Here is a 25,588-nt window from a genome sequence, read left to right as displayed (position 1 = left end):
CTGGTGGTCGCAATTTGGCCTCAGACCTCACTGTTCCCAGCAGGTCTGCAGGGGACAGGCCACGAAAAACACTCCTGTTTCGAGAGAGAGAGAGAGAGAGGGGCTGCCGCAGCAGCGGCGCGCAGGCAGTGGGCCTCTGCTGCTGGGGGAGAGTAGTCCACCTTCAATTCAGTTTTGATTTCCAGAAGTTTTAATTGCTCTCTGCTCTGATAAGCAATTGATCAGCTCCGATGAGCTGAACCAGAAACCTGCAAAAATCAAAGCCGCCCTTGTTTTGCAAACGCTTTGCCCACAAACAGCAGCGTACCCCACAGCAGGAGGAACACAGGCCCAAGCAGAATGCGGCACCCGCAGCTCCCAACCCGAGTACCCAAATTTAGGCATGTAGAAAGAGCAGCTTAACCCCGAGGACTGCCGGGACCCATATAGACCACCGGAGTCAATGGAAGCAGCAGGTGCTTGGAAACACTGCAAATCAAAGCACTCATTTAGGGCACTAAATATAGACCAAAATTTAAACACCCGGGCTGGAAAATGTGGGCCACGTAGTGCCACTGCTGCACTTCGCTGCAGGTCCCACACACCCAGGCTGCTGCCGCACGATGCCTGTAGAAGGCACCGGGGTCTCGGCTCCCACCACTGCTGCTCAGTAACAGGTTTTTATCCATGGTGACACAGTGCAAAGTAGGTTCTCCTCCTCACTTTTTTAGAGGATATTGCTGCACTTGAGATAACCTCCCTGGCTTATCTGTACTGAAAGCGATGTCAGCGGGCTGTCAGAACACCTCCCCGCAGACCCACCCACCGCGTCCGTGGTGCCTCGGGCCGTGTAGGATGGTTGTCCCCATGCCACCGTGCCAGGGACTCCCCACAGGCTGAGGTTTGCTGCATCCGGGATCCCTCCCATCAGCAGCCCACCAGGGTCCAGGGTGCCAAGGCAGCACCCTCGTGCTTCCCGGTGCTCAGAGGACATTGTGAGAGGACAGAACACTTTGCTATCATGTTTTTTCTTCTTTTTTTTTTCTTTTTTGGTGGAGAGGTACGTTTTATTTAAAGCAGTAAAATGGAGAGGTGAGAGATACAGAGAGGAGAACCTGCTGATCCACGCTCACCTTTTAATCTGCCCAGATGTTTAACTCCAGCAATGCCTTATTTTGGCTCCTGTTCAGAAGCTGCTGCTGCAATCTCCCTTTTGCTTTTGGGAAACAGAGGTTAGAAAAGGCTGTGGCAGTTGAACACTCAGTGCCCCACAGAGGGGTCAGCCCTGCCCAGGGGAGCTTCAGCCCCATAGAAGGCAGGCCAGTTCAGGGATGTCCCCTTGGCTGGAGCAAAGGCTGGCTCATGCATCTCCTGTGCAGGCTGACTGGGGGTTCACATGGCCCTTTCTCCCAGCCCTTTACACCTCCTTGTACGTAATGCACGGAGGATTTTGGAATGTAGACATTCATCAGGGAAAGGACCACCAAAGAGGGAAGAACTAGATAAGCCACCTGGCAAAAGGAGAAACAGCTACAAACTCGCCCTGAATTTCTAATCCATAGAGAGGTCAGGTCCTGGGACTGCCTTTAACAAGGATGCTTAAAGGAGGGACACCCTCCTCCCCAATATCTATCCTATACTATTTGAAAACGATGTAACACAGCTTTGTATGAAACTGCTGCTCCTAAACTGAAATTTTCATCCATTCCTGAATGGAATTTTGTTGCTGCCTTGTCCAGCAGTGGCAGGTACCAGGACCTCAAAAAGCCCTGCTGGGGTATTTCCACTGCTCCCAAAATGACGAGCTGTCTGCAGCAGTTCTGAGTCGTGGGCAAGCTTTTAGTAACAGCAGCACAGCGATGAACAGGAGCTGCTGCTCTCTGCCAGGAGCCACACAGACTGCTCTCCTGGCTTGAGCAACCACATGTCTGCCCAGGGCTGGGCACAGGACAACAGCCACCAGCCACCCAACCATTTTTCTCTTCTTCCTCCCTTTTGCCTCTCCAACAGCAAACCACGAGTGATGAGGTACAACATGAGTACAGCCAGTTTGGCCTCAGAGAGCACAGAGCTACTACACACACACCCCCCTTTGGGAAAGACTGCGCCAACCATGACTTGCTGCACAGCTCTCAGCAGCAGAGAAATCGAAGAGGGATGAAGCAATGTGATGTGGTGCCTCTCTGACTCATCTCTGGATTTACTGATGCTGCAGGGTTAGTTCTTCTACTCGCCTTATCAGTTCTTCTACTAGCCTTGTGTGCACAAGTCCTGCCCCACCACCCCCCCAACAGGATTGCAGCCTTCAGGCCCAACATGGACCCCCTTAGCAGTGCTGCTTCTTGGTCATCCTGAAATTTGGGAGAGCATGAGGCTCATGTAGGAAGAAAGAGCTGGAGTCATGGAAAAGCATATCTGCAAGCAGAGATGAAATAGACTGGGACTGTGGATCCCAAGACAGGGAAAGGGGGCTGTCTGCATTGTAAATCCCAAATACTGTGGAAAGGGAACAACTGCTTGCTGTATTACACATCACACTATCAAAGAGCAGGTTTACAACAGAGAGAAGGAAGCACTTTTCCACCCAATTGATGGTCCAGTTGTGGCACTCATTGCCACAAGATGTTGCAGGCTCCTAAAGCATTAAAGGGGTGGTACAATGCTGTGGAGAAGAGGTGCCCATCAACCACACCTGGCTTAGGAAGCCCCTAAACCACTGACCCACAGAAGCTGGATGGGTTATAAGAAGTGTTTGTGCTGCAATTTGCTGCTTTTTTTTGCACTTTCTCTAAGCACCTCCCACTGGCCACTGCAGGACACAGGCTACTGGACTAGATGGACCTTTCATCTGCACCAGTACAGCTGTTGGCTGAATCAACTTCCGCCCACAGGTAACTGTTAATTAGTAGGTGGGTTATGCCCACAGTTGTGCCTCCAGACAGATGGCCAAGCCTTCAAAGGCCTCACTTGGCTGCCACAGCACTTTCCAAACCTGCTCCACAGCTCCCTGCTCAACCTTCTTTCATATGTAGCCTATCAGCAGATCTGCCACAGGGAGAAGTCCCCTCCAACAAGCCTACTTCAGAAGGGTGGGAGAGAAGATAGGACAGCAGGTGAGAAAGATCTACAAGTTAACAAGTCTTTCCCTACCAAGCAGCACTGAAGGATTTGCATTCAGTTGGTTTTGTGGGGTTTTTTGGACAGAAAGCAATAGCCTCTCCTGGGAACCCCTAGACCAGAAAACAGCATGACTCCCTGGTCACATTCTTGCATCCATACAGGACCGCCACATTTACACCTGGGAAGTGATCCTTCTGCCTGATCCACCACTGGAAAAAAAGAGAAAGCTTAGTTTGCTTTTCAGAAAAGCACACATCCTTTGTGCAGCCATAGTTCTAAGAGTAATAGGGATGGAGTATTGTTAACATGAACAAAAGCATAACACCTCCTAAACACTGCCTGTTTAAGGTTTTCATATCCCCCCCCCAAAGAAAAAAAACAGAAGTGGCTTTGTTGGCAGGGAAAGGAATTAAAGTTCCTCCTGAGAGCTTCACTCAAAACTGGTTTATTTACAGAGTCCTCTCATAAAGATATCACAAAGTGCCCTTTGAGAAGGATGTGCTCCATCTGCATAGTTGTAGGAACAGGTTACAGGGATGAGCTATGGCACTTGTCCCTGGCTGCAGGAATCAAGATTCCCTGCAAATAACCTGGAACCTTTAACTTTGAGGCAAGAAAGTTGGGTCACTGTCCAGGAGATTTCTAAGAGTGACTTGGTGCTATGTACACAGACACCACCCTGTACAATGTCATCTTCTTCTTGCTCCAAAGATTGTAACTATGGGGTAGAGAGGAGATTCGTATAAACCACCCAGATTTTACTGGCTTTTGCAATGGAAAAGGTGACCCAACAAACTGCAAACATTAGTGATACTTGCAAGGGAAAAAAACCAATAGAAATAAAGACATAAATGTTTGACTGCAAGCAGATGTTTACAATCAAGTGTTTGAGGAAGAGATATTTTTGTACCTCTCTTGCTGAAAGAAATCAGTTGTATACAGAGCAAAAGCCCCACATATCCATATAAAAACATTGCGTGCATGAGAAATGATGCTGTAAGAGGGATGAACACGGGAAGGATTTAGTCATATCTCATTCCCAAGGGGACCATTTGATCCTTTACTGTTTTAGAAGCCCGCTCTTTATTCCACCATCTGTGATGAAATAACGACAAACAGCTAGTTCGGGACTGCTTTGCAGCACTGAGCAGAGCAAGAGCAAGATTCCTACTAAGGGTGACTCAAAACACCTCCTTTACTGTTGAAAAAAGGAGAAAAAACAAAGCAAATGTCTACTCTCCTGGCTCATAAGCAGCTCCCAAAGGTCACAGCTAGACTGCCTAACAGAAGGGATGCTAACTGCCATAGGGAGGTTTCACAAGCTACTTGAACTCTTCTTCTGGCTTATCATTTCTGTTGCATCCAAAGGTGGATGATAACCCATCAGCACTCAAGAATGAGGAGGCAGATCTACCACACCTGTGACCAAATTCAGCCAACCCAAATTCCTGTAGGAGTTAACTCCATGCTACCCAAATCCCTTATCCTGGCTTTGCAACTCCTGTCCTCTGCAGCTTTCAAGACCGTAATGAAGATGCCTTTCAACTTCTTTTAAAAACACATGAGGCAGCAGTAAGTTACTTTTGGTTTCTGACAGAATGTTTGAAAGCAATAGCCTCTCCTGGGAACCCCTAGACCAAAAAACTATGTGAATGTTTGCTATGTGAAAAAACACCTCAAGGAAGAGCCCATTTACTGGTTTTCCTCATTATGTAGTTATAACATTTGATTCTGCAAGTAAGAGGATGCTCAGTACGTACTAAGGATCAACAAGAAGTTGAGACGTACAAATTTTTACATGAAATTTTGGTCAAAAGGAAACAAAACTACTGAATAAGATGACGTGGAGCAAGCTGAGAAAGGATGCAATTAAAGAGCAGCAGCAAAATGCAATCTGCTTAAAACAGATCAAGGTTAAACTGTACAAGTGAAGTTTACTTTTTGTTCACCTTCCTCTCTTACCCATCTTGCCTCTCATATCTCAGTCTGTATAACTCACCCTTGGCCATCACATGAAGGTGGTGTAAAACAATACTTGTTTTTGGCAGACAAACAGCACCAAGCGAGTAGAATACTTGTTCACAGGGCTTCTGGGAATCCATGGGAACAAGCCTTGGGCACAGTATCAGCCATGGGGAACGCTCTGCCCCTTGTTTAGTGCACTGGGTGATGAGCACTGTTGGGACCCTGATACTTCATGCACTATTTCAGTAAGATGAGGCGGCAGCAAGCCAGCTCACTGCTGCATGCCAGGACAGCACAGCCTCATCCCTGATACTTCTCCTTCTGCCTGCAGCAGCAACACCCACGACATTTATTTGTATTCAGGTAAAGCCTCCAACAGGGACCACTCTTTCAGCTATTTTAAGTACATTGCAAGTATCTGAACTCGCTCTCTGCAGCAGGTACTCACAACTACTGCAGCACAGCACATCTCACAAGGTCATTGTCTGGCCTGGCACTGTCCTGAATGGCTAACGTGTTGCTCCTGCTATTTCTGAGGAGGTAACGGCAGCCACTGAGCTTTCCCAAGGCACCACAGAGTTAATTTTAGAAAGTCATCATTGGGAAGTATTGGTTCCTTGTCTCAGCTTTGGATTTCCCCTCCCCCACCCACAGATATCTGATAACAATAGAGTTTGATTTGAGAACAGACACAGCTCTCACTCAGCAAGACAAAGACAAACCAATACTCTAGGGAAAAGAGTAACAAAGGCTCCAGAATTCCGCTTTAAAAGTTGATAGCTACTGGAAAAAACTCAACTTTTATATTCCATGTTATCTTATGCAAGAGTTCACCTTTTGCTACAGAAAATATTCTACACAAAAGCCAGTCAAGTCACTGTAAGGAACAGGCACAGACCTACTAAACTGAAATTGGAGTGCGACAAGAGAGAGGGCTGGATGGCTGCAGAACAGGAGAGAGGTATTACTTAAAAATCCGACTCACTTTGGCAAGAATACCTCGAGCCCCTGCGTGCTCAGACAGCCCTCTTATCACCCAAGGAAGCAAAACGATACAGCTAGGCAAGCCTCTGCTTGGCGGCTGGGAGGAGAGCCATTTCAGCACAGGCACACCGTATGCACAGCCGGTAACCGCCAGCTAGAACCAGCCTTCATCCTTAGCGTGAGGCAGCGTTCGGAAGGTTCCGGATTAGGTACCGGAGGCGTTTATGTCCCTGGCCCACAGGCGGGATGCCACCTCCTACACAAATCGTTAGCAATGCAACAGTGGGCAGGGGACAAGGCTGCCCAGCTGGCGCAGGAAGTATCAGGGCCTGGATGCAGGCCGCAAGCTCCGGTTACAGAAGCACCCTGTGTTGACTCAGGGGTTGCACTCCTCCTTCCACAGCACCAGGCCGGGCACTTCGAAAGCAAACACAGTCTGAGGTATCTTACACACAATGAGGGAATCATTTTATTAGATTATGGAAGACAGCAGCATTACAGTACAAAAAGTTACAAGAGTAGCAGAAAAAAGTGTTTTTGGTTTAAATACTCAGGATTATACTGGGGAACATGAGAAGGATAGTACCCTTTTCTAAACTAACTCCTAACCAGGTTATCAAAATAAGTTTTGAATATTTAGCACAAGTAAAAAAGTTACAACAAACATCATTATAAAATGCTTTAATAAATAGTTTCTTTTCTGAAAGTTTTTTATTTTTTTTTTTTAAGAACATGTCAAACAAAAATGTACTAAAACAGAAGATCCTGCAAAGCAAATCCTGCGTTCCCATATAAAATAACTGGTTTCAAAACATTCGTGTTTACATTGTTCATGGGCCAGAGTTTAGACTCTCAAACATCCGCTCCTCTCATTGCTGGGGTAACCAGGTGTATGTAGTGTTATGCTTCTTCGGTATTTAAAGTAAACGTATAGTTTGCCCAGTTAATAGCAATTATAAAGCCTTTTAAAAATGCCTAAGCCTTCCATTACAAGTAACCATTTCTAGTGAGATACTCCCATCTTCTGAGCTCACCAGCCTCTTTCTTTTTTTTTTTTCTCTTTAGAGCAGAAGATGAATAAAGCACAACAGAAACAAGATTGAGGAAAATATTGTTCCCTTCATTAGGCCTGTATTTAAACGCAAAAAAAAGGTAATACCACATGTAATTAACATATTCACAAAAGAAAAAAAACAATGCCTCGCTATGTTGGTACTGTACAGTAGATGCACCCGTTACGTGTTCTTGAGATGGGCTGAACATGGGGATAAACAAATATTTCTGGATCTATTTACACGTAGAGTGGTTATGTTCCTATGTAAATACAAATGACCAACAGATTCCTAACATTGATTGTATTAACATCATTTTCTAATCTGGACATAATACCAAAAAAAAGTCTTATAAACTGCCATAAAACCTCCTTTTCGGCAACATAAATTAAAAGGAATGACATGTAAAAAAAAAAAAAGACCAAAATATTTAAGTTATTAAATCAAATATACAGAGTGATTCATTTAATATATACATATTTACAAAAAAGCACTTTCACTATTAGAAAATAAACTGTGTCAGTTGGGGAACCTAGAGTTCTCACAATTTTACTATATTGATATGGCAGTCTTTGACAGTTGCTATAGAAAAAGTTTAATCTCAAGGCACTTGTCACATGCTTCAATACTGCAATTCTAAAGTAATTAAACAGAAATAAAAAGGCCACTTTTAAACCACAGTTGAAAGATCTCTATAACTATTTTTTTTTGTTCCTATTACAAAGTGTGTAAGGCAAATTTGGAAAAAAAAATCTTACAGAAGCTACTAACGTAACAAGTGCAGTGAGCTGCCATTAATAGAGATTCAAAGTCAAGAAAGCAGTTGAAAGTTCACACAAATTTCCTCAACCAGGAGGTTTTAAAGCCACCATTAAATTAGAGCAAGTAATAAAAAGAAATACATTCTGTAAACAGTGTACAGTCTTTTGTAATAAACTTTACACATATTGAAAATACAACCTCTCCTCTGCCACACAGCGAGTGTATTATAAGTAAACTTTACAAAAATAGCAACTATCAAAGATTACTCATTTTTTTTCATCTGACAGTCATTGAATAATTTATACAAGGCTAAAGAAACAAAATAAATTTTATTTATTATTTTTATTTAATTTTTTTTTTTTACGCAAAATAAAGAAACTATGAACATTTGACTCCAGATATTTTTAGTCCTTGATGCAAAGTGGAGATGTCAATTTTTCCCCTCCCCAGTAAGCGTAGGCGCGCGGTCTGCCTACAATCCGAATACAGGTTAGTCTCTACTGCCTTCAAAGTTTGATGCATTCACATTTTTTACAGATCTGTTGTCCATTTTGCCTATTTGATGGGATTTCTTTACTGGACTGCTCTCTGATGTGTCAGGTGCCTTTGTCGGCAAAGGCTTTGTGAGTTTGTGAGAGAGGAATTTGTCCATTTCCTCATCTCTTTCCTCCTCTTCATCCTCCTCTTCCTCATACTCTACGTACTCCTCTACTGCATCACAAGTTCTTTTTTGAGGAGATATGAAGTTTTTGCATTCGTAACGAATGTCTTTGTTACTGTAAGATCTGTCTATAGGATTTCTTATGGGATTTAGAGGTGCCCATTGGTTATTGGCACCCTCTTCTCTGGGAGGACGACTTCTCTCTCTCTCTTTTCTTCTCTTCCGAGTCCACCACACACAGATGATTATGCAAGTCAGCCATACAATGCTAAATACAGCACAAAGAATTGGAACCAAATAATCTAGGAGGGCAAATGAAAAAAAAAGAAGTCTTGAGTTAACAGAACTAGATATAAAGCATTGAATATCTGCAAGAAAATTACCCATGGGTAACTAGATTAGTCCTAGAAAGATCTTTAGGAGAAAGTAAGGCATGATTACAGCACACTGATAACTGTCTGAATGCATTAGTCCATCTAGAAAACACTCTTTACTAGTTTAAGCTAAGTAAAAGTTTTCCCTGCTTAATGATGGGGGGAATGCTTACATTTGAGAGGGTTTTTTCCCCTTACAACAGACTAACTCATTATAGAAGCACTAACTTTTTCTCAACACCCAAGCTCCGCTGGCCCAGAAAACCTCAGCCATGACCCTTCAGAACCAGAAGTCTATCCTTGTAGGAGGCAGGCTATAAGGAGTACTAGCCTTTAAGTTGCTCTAGAATTACTGGCACTTGAATTAGAAATATGTCCTGCATTTACTATCAGGAAGCAGAGTCCTTTACCATCAAGTCCACAGACATTTATGCATCGACTATCTCCAAACCCATTCAGGTTAGAGCTATGTAACCAAATGACACACTCCTTAGGATGTTCCAGTTGTACTTCAGAATAAACCACCAGAATATTGTCACTACAGACAGGAGTCTTCACTGCTCAGTGAACAAACAAGAGGAGATGAGGCAATTGCTCTTCTCCACATTCCTCACTAGTACTCTCCCTGCCATGCAGACCCAGATTATTTCTCTGGGAAACCACTCCTTAAGTTATCTGTGTGTAGAGTTCCCCCCTCTCCATCCTCATGGGCTTCACTGCTAGGACAGAACAACATTTTCCTACTCTCCTTGATAATTAAGAATTCACACGTGGTAAAAGGCAATAAGGCTTTGCTTTTTGTAGTGACAGCAGGATTGCCCAAAAGCTCTAGCAGACAAATGCTGTCAACCTGCCTCTTTAATCTCTGATCCACATAAATTCCCTCTGCAGTTTGAGACACAACTGCTTACGGAATAACCTGCAAGTGGCTGTACAAAAGCAACCAACTGCTTCAACACCAGTGTCTTCCATTTTAATGTTAAAGTGTCTTATGAACATACTGTTATGTGGAATATGACTCAAACATTTCCTTCTGGTAAAGACAAATGAACGAGGCCAACCATGTTTTGCAGCTTAAGGGATCTAAAAATGGTACTTCAGCAGTTTGAGGAAGGATTGTACTCTTAGGAGTAACTGTTATTCTCTCCTCATTTTTCATAAGCAATCTAATAATAAACCATGAATGGGGGGAATACTTAAAGGAAAAAGGAGCTCTTCATACCAGCTTTTCCAAGATTAAAATACAAAGCTTGCATTCTCACTGCTATCACATCTATCATTTCATCATATGACTGTGGATCCAAGTTTACTTAACAGAAGGCTCTTATAAAAAGAGCTGTCTATATATAGATTCCAAATTCAGTGTATTTTTGCTTCAAGCTAAAGGAAATTAATGAAGTGTCTAAATGATCATCTCCACCTACACACTTGAACATCCCACAGAAATGAGATTCTCAACACAGACATAAGGGCTTTATGCCACATTTTGTGATAGGTTTCTACCTACCTCACCCAATTAAGAGGCAGCAACAAACCAAATCAAATAACATGAGTGTCCAGGTTACAGTTTACTTCATAACAGCTCCACTTAAAGAACTATGGGCAGTGGTCAATACCAAGCATCCATATGAAAACTATGAATCTGGAAATCATTCTCTAGTGCTAGCTGCAGGAGACAGAGTCTATCCACTTTCTTAGGAGGATCTTTGAATCTTACTGAGGTAAGAGGCAAAGTAATTCCAATCCCTTTTGCCTTAGTATTTAATGCACAATCAGAAGAGGCTGAGGTATGACAGAATCTCAGCTTGATTCTTTAGCATCTATGACATTTCTGTTCCATGACAAGAACAAAGACAATGCACTCCTTCAAGGAAGCTGAGGGAACAGCACATTTGCCAGGGCTTTAACAGATGAAATGCATTCCCTAGGAGTGAAACACAGGGAAGTGAAACCAGGAATTTTACTTGCTTGGACTATGACTGGAAGATCTTCCAGAAGATTATGTTGGGGAGGTGCTGGAAAAAGTTGGGAGAGTCTCCTACCACTGTAAGGTTTCCACTCTAGGGCTTAGTTGAACTGGAGCCTATCAGGGGTCTTCCACAAGACCACCTCCTGCCACCCTAGGGCAGAACACAGGCTTGGAACTGCTTACTTCAGCATAGATCTTAGCGAGCCAATATTCAGAGATAAAGGTCTCTTCAGTCACACCATATCCTCATTAAGAACAATGAGCACTACATTTTAAGCCAGCTGTGCACTAGTGAGAAACACATGTTGAAAGAGAAAGCAAAGTTTTACATTATCATGGCCAAGTACTTAGATACTGGACATCTTTAAATCTTAAGGTAAACAATACATAAGTGTTTCAGAAGAGACATGGCATCACACTGTATGTCCTCCACCTCCTCCTATTTTCCTCAGCTCACACTCTTAGTTTCTATAGTGCAGCAGCATCAAGGGCTGATGGTTAAGGTTAACGTAGGGGGAACTGGAAAGGATTTGAACAGGACACAAGAACTCCTCCTGATCTTGGAAAAGTTACACTTTGACTTGGAGAATGAGGTTGAAGTCAGTGGCAAGAGTAGGTGGGGCTATTACACTAGGGATGAGGTTAAGTTTAAACTAGCACAAACATAGAATCTTGATTTCAAAGCCACTTTCTCAGTAATAGATCAGGATATTTCTTTAGTTGCTGCTAGTTTTCCCACATCTGTGTGTCTAAGAAAGCTGGGAAAGAACTGTTCACGAGGGCATGTAGCAATAGGATGAGGGGTAATGGCTTTAAACTAGAAAAAGGTAGATTTAGCTTGTCTATTAGGAAAAAATTCTTCAATATGAGGGTGGAAGATCACTGGAACAGGCTGTCCAGAGAGCTAGTGGAGGCCCCATCCCTGGCTGCTCTGAGCAGCCTGATCTAGCAAAGGTGTCCCTGCTCACTGTAGCAGGGTTGGACTAGATGACCTCCAGAGGTCCCTTCCAAACTTACACATTCTATAATTTTATGTAAAGAAAAATAAGACTAGGGAACAGAAAACACTTAGAAGTATGCACTGAGAACCTTACCTGATGATGAATTCCCAACAACGATAGTCTCTACTTTGACTTCAGTGACTGCCAACATAACAGAGCTGTTTTGCCTCTTAGTGATTGCATTTACTATTGTATTGGCAGCATTCTGTATGAGACTGTTGTCTTGTTCATCTCGATGGGGGACAAAAGACTAGAGGGAGTGAAGGGGAAAACCAAAGAGTTATTCCAATCACCTAACTGTGGAAATCTACAATGTAAATCCAGCTACATCTTAATTGAGTCCACTAGGTTGAGTTTACATGCCAGGAGTTACAAACAGCACCCTAGGAGTTTACAGTCACAACGTAGGTACAGCTGGCTCTATCCAAACTGCAGATGCAGTGTCAGACTTGGTGGGTAACACACCTCCTTACTAACCTAACATACCTCAAATAAAAGGCAGCTGACTTCCATGTTACTTACACTGCTGAGCTAAACTTAGTCATAGTTTAGAGCACTTCAAGACATGAATTATCTAGATAGAAGCTTGGACTAATAACAGTCTGCTCTATTTATACCGTAACACTTTGCTTCCTGCATCAGGGCTCAGCATGTTCTTTCAGTAAAGACAGACAGTCCAACTTCTGCCTGAGCACTTTACTATGAAAATTAACTCTTTACCTGGAAAATAAGCAATATGCAAGCATTGAGTGATTGGGCTGTAACTATCTCTAAAGCAAGTCTTTATCTCAGTAGGACAACAGTTACTTTCATCTACTTAATTTGCACCTTCTTCTACTTCCCACTTTGCTCTGATGTATTTAACACAGCAGCCACTGCAGAAGCTTCTTTAGAAGAGCCATCTGCAACCAGCTCTCCTTCCTGAGAAGGTCACTAGACCAAGACTTCTGACAGAACAGGCAGGTACCTGTTCGCTAATTTGGGCTGAATTGGTCTTTACAGTAATTAACTTATCAGGAGACTGCAGTGGCTGCCTGCAGTTTCAGCTATCCAGCATTACAGGCAGTTGTAAGATCACAAAAACTGCTTTACAGCCCAGAGCACAGACTACAGTACCTTGTAAAACAAGCTTGAATCTCTTCCCTAGCTCCAATTGCTAAGAAAGTATTTTCCTATGTATAGTAATACAAGTCTTATACTTACAATAGCAACTTCCACTGCATTCTCTGTGGAGTAAGACAGATCACATAGTATTATCAAAGTTCTCTCCCTAGAAACAGTCCTAGTAGCTGGTAAATACCGAATTTCAGAACAGATATTTTCAGTTGTAGTGCCCTGTTAGAAGCAAAGGAGAAGGCATGACATCAGTTCAAGTTAAAAAAAGCTCATAAAAATAAACATGTTCAAAGCTCTTACAGTTACTGAGACCTGATGAAGGCAGCAACAGAGCAGCAAGAAAGGGCAGGAAAGTGAAGAACGGGGTTTCGGAATGAAGGGTGAGAAACTGAACTTGCATGACTATCTTAGTACAGTCTGAGCCCATTTTGAAATCTAAGAAAGAATTATTGGGTATGTAAAGAAAACAAAATATTCAGTACAAGCCCCAGTTTTGCCTCACACTTCAGACAAAGCACATTTAATAGCAACAGAGGTGTTCCATAATAAATTCTGCAGGTTTATGACAGCAAGGAGTAAGAAACATTAGTGTTCCGTGCTCTGACATGGAATATATCCCTACATATATTGCTATACTTTATTAATAATTCTGTTCTCACCTGAGGGACTTTGTCTCCATTAAAAATTAAAGTAATTCTAGCACAGTCATTGTCCAAGTATCCAGAATTAGGCAGACACTTGATATTAGCAGGCAGAGGTTCAGAGGCACTGCATTCTCCCCAGTCTGCACATGGTGGCTGAAAACATTTCATGTATTTCTCCTGGCATTCTTGAGCCATGGGACACTGGTGATTTGAATTATCCCAGTGTTTGTGTAACAAACAAGGTTTTTTCCCACACCACACCTAGAAATTAAAAAGAACAAAGTGTGTTACAGTTAATTGCTCTTATACATCAAATCAAAATAAGCAATTCACATAAGATAGTTGTGATCTACTACTGACTGCAGAAAGAATATACATATTTTAATACTGCTGTAGTCCTAGTAGTGGATGGGGTTTCTCTTCCACAAAACAAAGATTTTTTTTTATGGATGAAAAGAGTGAAAGCTGTGCCAAGATTGCCAAAGTCACCACTGACTCTGCATATCTCCTTAGAGGCTTAGAAATGTGTTCCACACTGAGTTATTAAAAGTAAATGCTTGAATTTTCATCAGTCATCTAGGCTTCTATAATCTAAAAGGAAACAAGGATTAATTTCTCTTCAATATTGATACTGAGGTCCTGGCCATAGTATGTTGAGAACATTAAAAGCTGGTGATAAGCACTGTCACTTCAACCACTGTCCCAAAAGAAAACAGTATGTTGGTCCACCCAAATTGCTGAGGTGCAGGTAGCTTCCAAACACAGCTCCATTTCATGATGTAAGATTCTATACAACACTATACAACTGTTAGTTTAGGAACTTACTGATTTCTTCAAGCACAATTCTCAGCAAGAAAGCTTATTTGTTCCACTACACATGAAAGAACCAAACAACATACATGGATAAATTGCATTTACCACACCAACATTTATGAGACTCTAGTTACCTTCACGTACTGTTGTCTTCTCAACACATCTCAAACTTGAAATCTCACCACAATAAAAGGGTCTAATCTCAGTATTTCTAAATTACCTGAAAGATTTTGTTGTTTCTTTGCCTACAGTGCATATCTAGCTAAATAAAGATTAAGGTTGGACAGACTAATAAGACCAAGAATTTTGTGAACTGGTGGTTTCGGTGAAACATGGAAGACTACTGTGTGATGCCATGTTGTAAGTGCTCTTAGCACCCATCTGGAGCCACCTGCCTAGCCCTATAGTTTGTAAGCAGCACTGATCTTTTCTCTCTCCAGCTGCACAGGTACCACAAATCCACTGAGAAATGCTGTCTCAGGAGAACTGAAGCACTTGGAGCATTCTATTTGCTTTTATGCTAGGGTTTTTTTGTCCAAGTCACAACCTCCAAGATCTAGTCCACAATAAATATACAATGGTTGCAACTTGATGACTCACAAAAATCCTGAAAGACAGTAATTATTACCCACTGAAGAAGCCTTTCTTCCTATATGTCCTTTACCCTGGAACAATTGTTTCACAAACTTAGGAGCTCTAAAACACGTGCTTGCAAAACTTTGTTAGAGGAAGTGATTAGACACTTTTTTTCCCCTTACACAAAGAAGGTCCGGGCAAGACCTATGCAAGAGCCTTGATGGAAAAAACACAAAGATTAACTTGTACATGAAGAACAATAAGCTTTTTTCCAGCCAGAAGAATTTAAGAAGAGTAAATTAAAGTGTCTACCTTGGTGCAGTCAATACGGCCATCCAAACAGTGGCAGTTGTTGCATTCTTGATCCCACCTGCTCCCGTGGGGAAAGGTAATTCCTTTAAGCCAACAAGGCTTTCCAATTCCAATCACTAAGGAAAAGAAAAAAGCACTCTCAAACTTCACTTCCAAGTTACTAAAGCTATACAAATTTAAGTAATAACAGCCACTGTTCCTTTATGCATCAGACCACTATATGTGAACTCTATAGTGGCTACATTGTACCCTACTGTTTTTAAGGTAAAGGTTGATAGTAGACATAGCAATACCTTCTTGGCACCTAGGACCAATTCTTCCAGGGGGACAAGTGCATCGGTATCCATTTATTTCATCTATACAAGTGGCACCATATCCACATGGGGAAGACTGGCATTCATCGATATCTAGATAGAAAATAGGTAAAACTCAATGGTGGAAACACAGAGCACCACAATTAAACCTTTACTGAGGTGTAATCTGATAATACCTGCTTTCCTAACAAGCAAAAGACAGTTTGACTTCAGAATAATTTCCTAATTGGGTAGTTCTAACAGATTCTAGCTGTAGCCTCTAACAGATTTCTTGCAATTGCACCCTAATTGAAGTTCTGGTGATCAAAGCAGCACTCATGCTGACTCATCTCTCGGAGCAGCTGGACAGCTGAAGGTGCTAATGTCTTCTCCACATACAGCTGAGGAACTGAGGTCCCATATCCCATTCTGGCACTAAATCTCATACATTTAGGCTTCCTAGAAAAGCACATGTTTTCAGGAAGCTATCACAGTGCAAGAGCTGAACAATGAATTGGCTCAACAGTGCTCAAGAGTGACTTTCAAACTAAGCTATCACAGTTCCTCATAAGGAATAGACTTTTCAAGTAACAGACATTTGATGCTACTTTTCTTAATAACCTCAAAATAGTCGATAGATTAATTTAGTACATACACACTTAGCACAACAGCCTCTTAAAAACCTTCAAAGATTCAGAACTGTAGATATCTATCAAAAAAGGCAGGGAAGCACAGTCCAATCAGATGCACAGCAATGTGTTACTTGTTATCCCAGGGAAGTGGCCAATACTAAAGCTCTACAACAGTCTACCAACAAAGGCAACAGAAACCAACCTGTCAATTTGTGAGCCACAAGCACCAACTGCTTCCTTTTCAACCATAACCATTCCCTTCCAAACCTTCTTTCAAAAGATTTCCTTCCATAGAAAATGCTCACTCCAATCCCTCAGAAAAACCATTTAAACACCAATTCTTGACTAATCTACAGTATCAGCTCATCTATGTTAAAAGGACTGGACTTAGAACATGACAAATGGTGGTAGTGGAACTGTTACCCATGTAAGCAATGGAAAACACCATGTGAGTGTGGAATGGCCTCTGGTTCTATTCAAGCTTCTTTCAGAAGTGACCTAACATGAAGTTTTATGCAAACATATTTGAACTACTGCAGGGTTTATGCCTCTTTCCTCCTCTCTTCAGGCTAGGGTGGTTTAAGATTCTCCAGCCTCTGTATGCTGAAAGAAGTGACTATTAAAACACCATAAGGGGCATTTTTGTCAGAGCTACTCCTTTCATATATAGTCTAAACAAGAAAAATGCCTGGAGTCCCATTACAAGTTCACAGTGTTTGTCTTTAATGACAAATAGTCTTTTTTTGCATTTCTTGTCTGGAGAAGGAGAATTCAGTATCTCTCATCGTGTATCTGGATCTAGATATGTGATTATCAAGTCTGAGTATAATTAAAGCCAACTCATTTCAGTTCTATTTAATACAAGTAAGAAGGCAACTTAGGTTCCTATTATTTACAAGGTATCAGTACCTGCCTAACTGGTGGCTTCTGCTTTATTAGGAATTCAGCTAACCTAATGCAAAAAGGGTCACAGGCCATTCTGATTTGTGTGTCAGAGTGGTACAACCTTTCAGGTCTTTACCCATACAAGTACTTACTAATTCTGCAGTCAGGACCAGCAAATCCAGGTGCACATTCACATCGAAACCAATTCACACCATCGACACAGATGCCTCCATTGTAACTGTAAAAATAGCAAACCTACCATTACACCAAGCATTCTCAGAGCATATTCACTAAAGATGAGTAAAACCCACAGGTCCCCTGCAGCATGTTCAAAGATAAATTTCTGTTGTCCCTATTTATAGTCCTTTCTCACTGTTCAACAATGCAGAATTAAAAAGTCCCTCCTAAATCATAATACAAATCTACTTAAGCCATCTGACATTGTTTCATTGATGTCTAATTAAAGATCTGTTAATTAAACTTTTTGCTGCTGCTTAGGGGGGCATTTTATTCCCATCAAGAGAGAAAGCATAACCTAAACAAACCGTATTGCTTAGAAATTCACGTGTTAGAACAGCAACACTGCAGAAGTGCAAGCATGCATGGAGAGGTGTATCAAAAGAAAGTAAGGAGACCAAGGAGCACTGTAAAGTGACTACAGAGAAAGCCCAAGCTTCTGCACATTTTTCTTTTTTCTAATACATTGTCTAAAGTACAGATTATTGCATCAGAATGGACAGAGAAATATAAGGTAGATGGCTGGCTTCATCTACATCTGAGTATTTTTCAACATCTACATTTAAAATGCTCCAATTGTATCTTCCAAAAGTTAACTTTGTTTTTACACACATTTATAAATAATATTTGATCTAAAAGGAAAAATATTATCTATAAATTATTTCAAATTAATTTCTCATAAAACTCCTAGATTTTTTAAACATTATCAAGTCTAATTTATTTTATATCACAGTAATTTACCAGTCAGTTTTGGCATGAAGACCACACTAAAATACTTTTATCTGTTCATACATTGATCAACTTAGAACTATTCTGTGGCTTTTGTTGCTGTCAAAGGACAGATAAGGCATAGCAAAAAATTGTTTTAGGACTTTCACTGAGGCTGGCTTTGATTATTTTAGGGTAGAATTAGTTCTAATCTGGAATGGCAATCCATACTACTGTGATCACTTTTGTTTTCACAGTAGGTACAGAATTGGAGTTCACATACTTACCAGGGATGAGGGTTGCAGTCATTGGTATCTATAAAAAAGAATACAGACTTGTGTAACTAGTGGCATATTTATTTTCTAACATAGAATACTATAGTTCAAGAACACTGTTTTACAAGGAAAGCAAAGCAAAATACAGAATTAAAAGTTGTCTTCTACACTTGCCACGAAAATTCAATTAGACCTAACAGATCAATGAAATACCTTAAATTTTATGAAGATATTGACAAATGCAAAGTTTTACAACTTCAGTGTATTTTGAGATCCTGACAGGTAGCATGACGACAACGTAACAGAAATAAAACAGGGTACTGAATGCAATAGTAGCTGATAATTCAACCAGCCTCTAACAGCTTCCTGAGGATTACTATTGCTTTGGCACTTCATATGTATACATGAATCTAGCCAGATTTCTTAAGTCTTCTCCTTTATAAAAGGCTCCAAGTTATTTGTTAGCATTTATAACTAGCACTGTCAACATTAAAACAGCATGCATCAGTAGAACAGTAATTTCACAGTAGACTTAAGAGTACAGAGCTCCTGCTTAGATTTCCTCCCCCCTAATGCTGCACCTTGGAAAAGGTAATAAGACAAAGTTGCAGGCTTCACTCCACCTAATCAATTCACTGTACTGTATATCCAAGTAGTTAAGTGCTACCCTCAAATAAAATGGAGTATACACTACTGCCTGCCTTTCCACATACTGTTCATTATTGAAATTGTTTTTGTAATTATTTTTCCACTCTGTATGTTCCCAAAATTGTATTTCTATAGAAGGACATAAGTCTTATTTTGGCAGACACTAGGTGCCTAAAGAAACATAACAAGTTTTCATTCATTATTCCAGCATCTTTTTCATTACCTACCTCCCACCCTAAGTGATTCAGATATTTTGGCACATGAACTATATAAACTTGCTTTGTTTCAGTTAACAGCTCTCTGCCAAACATTCCTAATACCCCAGGAGAATGCAGGGGAAGAAAGAAGAGTCTTACTCTGTGTGCATGTACGTCCTTCCCATCCTTCTTTGCAGATGCAAGAAAAGGAATCTCCACTGCCAACGCATGTTCCACCGTTCATGCAAGGGTTTGGAATACAGCTGCTGTTTTTAGCTTTGAAAACAGAAGAGGTCTCATTTTAGAACAGAAAGCAAAAAGTATCTATCATCATCTGGATGTGTCAATATCACAATCCTGAGTAGCATTTAAGTCAACAGTGCAAGACTTACAAGGTCAAGACTCCTAAAAAAGTCACATTGCATGATCACCTCTCATTTACCTTCACCATCATACCAGTTCTGTTTGATTGAACCATGAAGTTTTGTGAAAAAGAATATCTAACTTTCCCCATCTGTATAAGCATCCTTCAAATACTGCTAAATTCCTATTTCAGCAGTGAGCTGCCCAGGTCACGAGGTGTAATAAGGTGTAATAAATAAGGTCACGAGGTCATAATAAAATACTAGTATTTCAATCTCTGATTTTGATGAAATGCTGCAGTTGTGTCTAAAAATGTATAAAAGCTGTACTAAGTTACATTCATCCAACTCCTTGGTCTTAATGGAGAGCTTCCTATTCAGAAAAACATACCATGGAGACTAGATTCAATCCCCCAAAAGACCAGTTGTAGTTCCCTGCAGCAGGCAGTGAACCTGCAAAAAGCTCCAAGGAAGATTTCCCTTGTCCTCATTGTGTCTGCTCCCAACACCTCTCCATCGCAGCTTTAATCACATTACAAACCTTTGAGCAAAGCGAGGGATTAAGCTCCCAAGAAAGTCTTTAGAGAGCCTGTGTAAAGGTTAATAGAGCAGTCAAGTCCAAGTGTTCCAAATCTGCTTAGAAGTTATGTAAAAGACCACGCAAGCAGCCTGTGGAGAACCAGCTTCCTAAAAACCAGTATCATGTCAGGTGAATGGAAGAAGTCACTTTGATCTTAAGTCACCAGGCAACTGGAACAGCTCTGAACTAGCCAACAAGAACAGTGTGCCTATTTAGTAAACAGTTCAATATTATTTAAACACTTCTCTACTTCCTCCAGCTTTATCTGCACACAATTTAACAAGCTTACCAGTGTTACAAGTACTTCCTATCCATTCTGGAGGACACGAACAACGGAATGTATCTCCATCATCATAACATGTTCCACCATTGCTACAAGTATTTGCATCACACTGGTATTCACCTATACACCAAAATAAAAAAGTTAAACCAGTGTTAATTTCCATTGGTCTTGCTGAATTTTAAGTGCAGGTACTTTTTCACCAAAAATTGCTTTTAAAGAGACATCATATTTAAATGCAACAGTACTAGAAAAGCATCGTTCCACTCACTGTATTACAGTAAACAACCAGAAGAGTGGAATCTAAGGGCATCTCTTACAACACTATTTCACTACATGAAGGAATAGGTTTTTTGAACATTCCATTTCGCTGCTGGGAAACTGGTAGAAGTAATGAAAATATGCCTATTATTTCACTGCAATTGTTTGATTTTAAATTTCAGGAACTCTAGTCTCTTGAGAAGAAAGAAAACAAATCATTGGGTAAACTAAGGATCAAAGTAAAGAACACTTACGTGAATGGCAAGTTTTGCCTTTCCAGTCATTCTTACACTCACAATAGAAGTCATTTACCAAATCAATGCATCGGCCACCGTTGTGACATGGGTTTGGAGAACAGTCATTGAAATCTAGAAGAAGTTACTCAAATTAGATGATGTAGCCTAGCCAAGGCCATGACAAAGGATAAAATAGTTCTTTATCAACAGAAATGAATTTTGTTCTATTCAGTGAAACAGTGTTCCTATTAATTAGGGTGTTATCTTTATGTGAGCAAGGAAAAACCCTTTCCTTTAACAGTGAACAACATGAAATATAAAAGATTTTCTGCCAGCTTAAAAGAAATTGTATCATTCAGCTTGACTTTAGAGCACCAAAGTAGTTTCATTATTTGAGCTAACAGCTGTATTCTGAACTTCACAGGAAACTTTCTAGTAAGGACGACAACACGTAGAGAAGGAGCCCCAACTTGGGACATCCACATGAGGCAGTTACAATTCCCTCTCCTGTGTCTCAAAATACAGAGATTTAAAGTCATTAGATGACTTAGCAATACACATACACACACTTACAGTGTGTGAATACACATAAACATATACATACATGAATTTTACAGAAAATTATTTTCACTTGAAACAAACATTTTAATAAGTAGAACATAACCATTACAGACTGAACATCACTTAGACCTCACTAAAAGCAATTTTGACAAGAAGCTTTTGGCAGCTATTGCTAAGTCTTTATTTCACATCTCACTTGGTGCATGTTCCATTGTTAGTCTCAGTATTGTCATGTTTTAGAAGAGGCTACAGTTTAGTTGAAAAAGAACCAGCTGCAGTTTCCTCTGAGGTAACTTAGCCATGAACTGGGTTAGTACACTACTTTGTCAACCAAGGTCCACTGAAACAGAATACAGAACAACTACTCATATTCAGCCAGTAAAAATTCAGGCTTCAGCAGTTCTTTTCTTAATAAAGGAATAGAAAAGTTTATAAATTCCTGCAGTAAGGTGGAAGCACATTATAGCTTGCACTGACAAAGCTAAAAAGCTTTAAGTTTTTACTATGTATGCTTAATTAGGTTAGGGCAAACTTTTACTCACAGTAAGCACTAAGTACATATACTTACAGGAATAAAAGCAACATAACGAGTAGACCTTTCAACAGCACTTCTGCCTCACCTCAGGAGATAAGTTCTTTCCTCCTAAGATAGATCATGAGCTACACCAAAGAATCAGGTTTTTGTCCTGTTACAAGAACTGAGCCTTTTAGATTTGCTTCCCAAAAATCATCTTGAAAATACTTTTGCCAACAACATTGGCTAGACTGTAATTATAGAACAGGGAAACTAGCCTATGATTATTAACCATATACCAGCCATCACTGTGACAACAAAGCTGTAATATTTGACCCTGCAATGCTTAGCAGTACTCACTGGTGTCACACAATTCTCCTTCCCAGCCACTTGAGCAGAAACATCTAAATGAATCAACTTCATCGATGCATGTCCCACCATTCTTGCATGGTTTCCCAAGACAATCATTGATATCTATGACAGAAAGTCAACAATTATTGCTCAAGACTGTCTTCACCTACCTAGAAGAATGCTACACTCAGATCTTTAGGAAAAGAAGCACAGTTATACTGCATTAAACATTAGTTTTCAAGCCTGGTAAGGTTTCTAGATGTATTCTCAATACAGATCATTAAGTTTATCTGGCAAAAATATCCAGGTGTTCAAAAAATACCTGGAACAGCAATACACATGCACTTAAGCTGTGTGTTAATGTAGCTGTCCCTTCTTTGTCATCATTGTGTTGGAGAAATCCATGGCTTCTTGCAAGACTCTACATACAGGTACAGAGACATTCACATTGAAGTTGGACTAAAACCAGGGTCTTTCTTCACAGAGGAAGCAAGAACCTCTACAAAGACAACTGTTACCAGAAGAAACTGGATTTCAAGCAGTACACCTGAAATGCTCTATGTGACTTTATTAAAAGCTTAATGTTTTATTGTAAAGCTTCATAAAAAAACCTTGAAGAAAGTTTTAGAGCAATAAAACCATCACAGAAGAAACTCTTACTTACTTTCATGACAGTATATTCCAGTAAAACCTCTTTCACAGGCACAAGTAAAGTTTCCTCCTGGCTGGCTAATGCACCTTCCATGAGGCCCACAAACATTAGATGAAATGAAACGGATTCCTTCTTGGGTAGCATTGGTGAAGACTTCTATTGTACAGCTGTCTATTACTAAAAAGAAGTATAATATGAGACTAATAATCAGCAGCACTCAGCAGTTCTTTTGTTTTAAAAAAGAGCTATCAAAAATTAAGATTAACCACAATTTAAAAGTTAACTCTTAAGCTACCCTCTAGATCTTTATAAACCAAGACCCTTACAATCATTTCTTCTCACTGCCTTATACTTTCACAAAGGTCAAGTGAGTACAATAAAAACCTCTGCATTATTTCTAGAAATACTATTCTTTTAATATACTGGTGGTACATTAAAAAACAAGTTTCTGTAGAACAGCAGGTACCTTTACAAGAATTGTTCTTGCAGTGGTCCTTGAGATGAGAACAATTCTTTCCATCATAGTCATCAGGGCAGGCACAGTAATAATCTCCTCCCAGATCATAGCATTTAGCCCCATTCTGGCAAGGGTTAGGCTCACAGAAATCAATATCCATCTGTAAGAGAGACCACAGTTAGCAGCAGCTGCTTCGTGTCCCAGGAGTCAGCACCATTATCTGTGTTGCCAAAGACACAGATGAAGATAATTTAAAAGGAGCTTTACGTTTTCAGAAGGTTTATGAATCATATATATTGCATTCCATCCTGCAACACAGACAAAAATGCTTTGTGCTTGTCAACCCTAACACAAAGCATTTCTGATACTGCTGAAAAGAGACTCCCCTTTGCAGGAGGCTGAGTAAGCACATTTACCATAACTTAGCTAGCAAAACCAAGCCACTAAGTGACATCTCACTGATTACTCTGGATCAGTATAAGTTAATTTTCTGTCCTTCCCACCCACATATTAGGTGCTCTAAAGCAAGTGCTCTTCTCAACTGGGTGTCTGCAAGACACTAAAATACACAGAATCTTAAACACAAGCAGTGATTCTCCAGAGCAACTTCTCTTCCCATCTTCACACATAGAATTTCTGACAGAACCATAAAGCCTGGAAGGGACCTCTAGAGGTCAGCTACTCCCACCTCCTGCTCAAAGCTGGTCTGGTTAGACCAGCCTGTTTATCCTTATAAATACTATCACCCTGCCAGTTCACACACAGAAATACTAGGTGTATTTTGAACACTCCTCACCATCTGGTTAAAAAAAGCAAAGTTTAAACCTAACTTCCATAACACAACCCTTAAACACAGACAAACTGCTATAAGCAAATTAATTCTGCTTCTTCTACATCATAGATTAACATACAAGATCACTAATTAGAGATGCCCAAGCCCAGCCTCAAAATGCACCAACCAGCCCCAAAAGGGATATTGTTACATCGCAGCATCTTTTCTCCAAATTGTTATTCTTAACAATTGCTTTCCTCCCCTCAAGTGATTTTTTTTTCCCCTCTTCACATGTCTTTTGAGAAAGATAAATTTGTATAAGGTGTAAGTCCAACAGTGGATTTGGTCCCTATCTTTAGTAGTTCCATAGCTAAATAGGAAAAAAGCTAACCAAAGCAGAAGGAACACAAATGGTGTTAAGTATTTAAGTCAGAGAAGCCCATACAATTCTAGCTGCAAGACAGATTTTCAGCAAGCTATTTCATGGTCTTATATGGAACATTCAAAGCAAACTACAAAAAATAGCTAAGGTCTGAGAAAGATTATCTGATCTTCTCTATCAGATGTCTCCATTTGTTTCCTTCCATTAGTGTAAATTTCCCCTTCCCAATGCAAGTTCAGTAGCTGGTACTTTAGCATCTGGAATCAATGGTAGATATTTCCTGCAACACTCAAGGCAGGCAGCCAACTCCCCCCTATTACTCAAACAGATTTGCTAAAACTTTAATTACACAGTATGGTATGAATCAGCTAGAAGTACAGCACTGAAGCTATGATCCTTATGTAGAAATGGTAACAGGAGCTATTAGGTACTACAACAGCTTTAAACTGGTCAGTATGTGCAGCCCTTTTTAATTTTGAATAAAATTCGACTTTTTATTTAACAATGCAAATTATATACAATAAAACTATTTTAGCACTTGAGACATCACTCCAGTGTCTTCCATGAGAAATTCTGGGGCAAATACAACCAAATCCTAACCCAATGCCTCCAGCTGACATAATCTTGCTCACCTAACACTTTCATGAGTCTGGCTATCCAAGAACCTCAGAAGCTACACTTTGGGCAATATAATTTTACATTGAAGAGTCGAATGCCTTCACTATAGAGAAGTAGGTCTTCATTATCATGAAGTACACTTCATGAATTACCACTAGCATTTCAGTATTTCAGATCTAAACCCTTATTTAAGCACTAGAATGATGTGTTCCTAAAATTATTTTAAGCAGAAAAGTTTGCTAGCTAATACCTGTGTATCTGTCTGCCTTTAATTATGCAGATAATCCTACCAACAGCAGTAGGATTACCTGAAATGAACTGATTTATGTACTCCAGAGTTACTACAATGACGAACTCAA

General features: G+C 40.4%; 1 protein-coding gene across 2 annotated transcripts in view; it reads right to left on the bottom strand.

Annotated features, from left to right (window-relative positions):
• Window positions 1–8,219: 8,219 nt before the first annotated feature.
• JAG2 (jagged canonical Notch ligand 2) overlaps window positions 8,220–25,588 on the bottom strand; it is a gene marked incomplete at its 5' end in the record, with an annotated part of 66,773 nt that continues 49,404 nt past the window's right edge. For both annotated transcript variants that reach the window (XM_084270459.1, XM_084270460.1), the window contains 14 exons: window positions 8,220–8,825; window positions 11,961–12,117; window positions 13,071–13,202; window positions 13,643–13,888; window positions 15,329–15,444; window positions 15,622–15,735; window positions 17,291–17,376; window positions 18,371–18,398; window positions 19,363–19,479; window positions 20,435–20,548; window positions 20,941–21,054; window positions 22,358–22,471; window positions 23,013–23,177; window positions 23,467–23,617. In XM_084270459.1, coding sequence (XP_084126585.1) covers window positions 8,353–8,825; window positions 11,961–12,117; window positions 13,071–13,202; window positions 13,643–13,888; window positions 15,329–15,444; window positions 15,622–15,735; window positions 17,291–17,376; window positions 18,371–18,398; window positions 19,363–19,479; window positions 20,435–20,548; window positions 20,941–21,054; window positions 22,358–22,471; window positions 23,013–23,177; window positions 23,467–23,617 — 2,127 coding nt within the window. In that variant the 3' untranslated portion in view covers window positions 8,220–8,352. The remainder of the gene's footprint in view (window positions 8,826–11,960; window positions 12,118–13,070; window positions 13,203–13,642; window positions 13,889–15,328; window positions 15,445–15,621; window positions 15,736–17,290; window positions 17,377–18,370; window positions 18,399–19,362; window positions 19,480–20,434; window positions 20,549–20,940; window positions 21,055–22,357; window positions 22,472–23,012; window positions 23,178–23,466; window positions 23,618–25,588) is intronic.

The sequence above is a fragment of the Gallinula chloropus genome (genome assembly GCF_964237585.1).
Source record: "Gallinula chloropus genome assembly, chromosome: 14".
NCBI classification, from domain to species: domain Eukaryota; kingdom Metazoa; phylum Chordata; class Aves; order Gruiformes; family Rallidae; genus Gallinula; species Gallinula chloropus.
The sequence above is the reverse complement of the archived record's forward strand: the minus strand, read 5'-3'. Positions and strand labels throughout refer to the sequence as shown.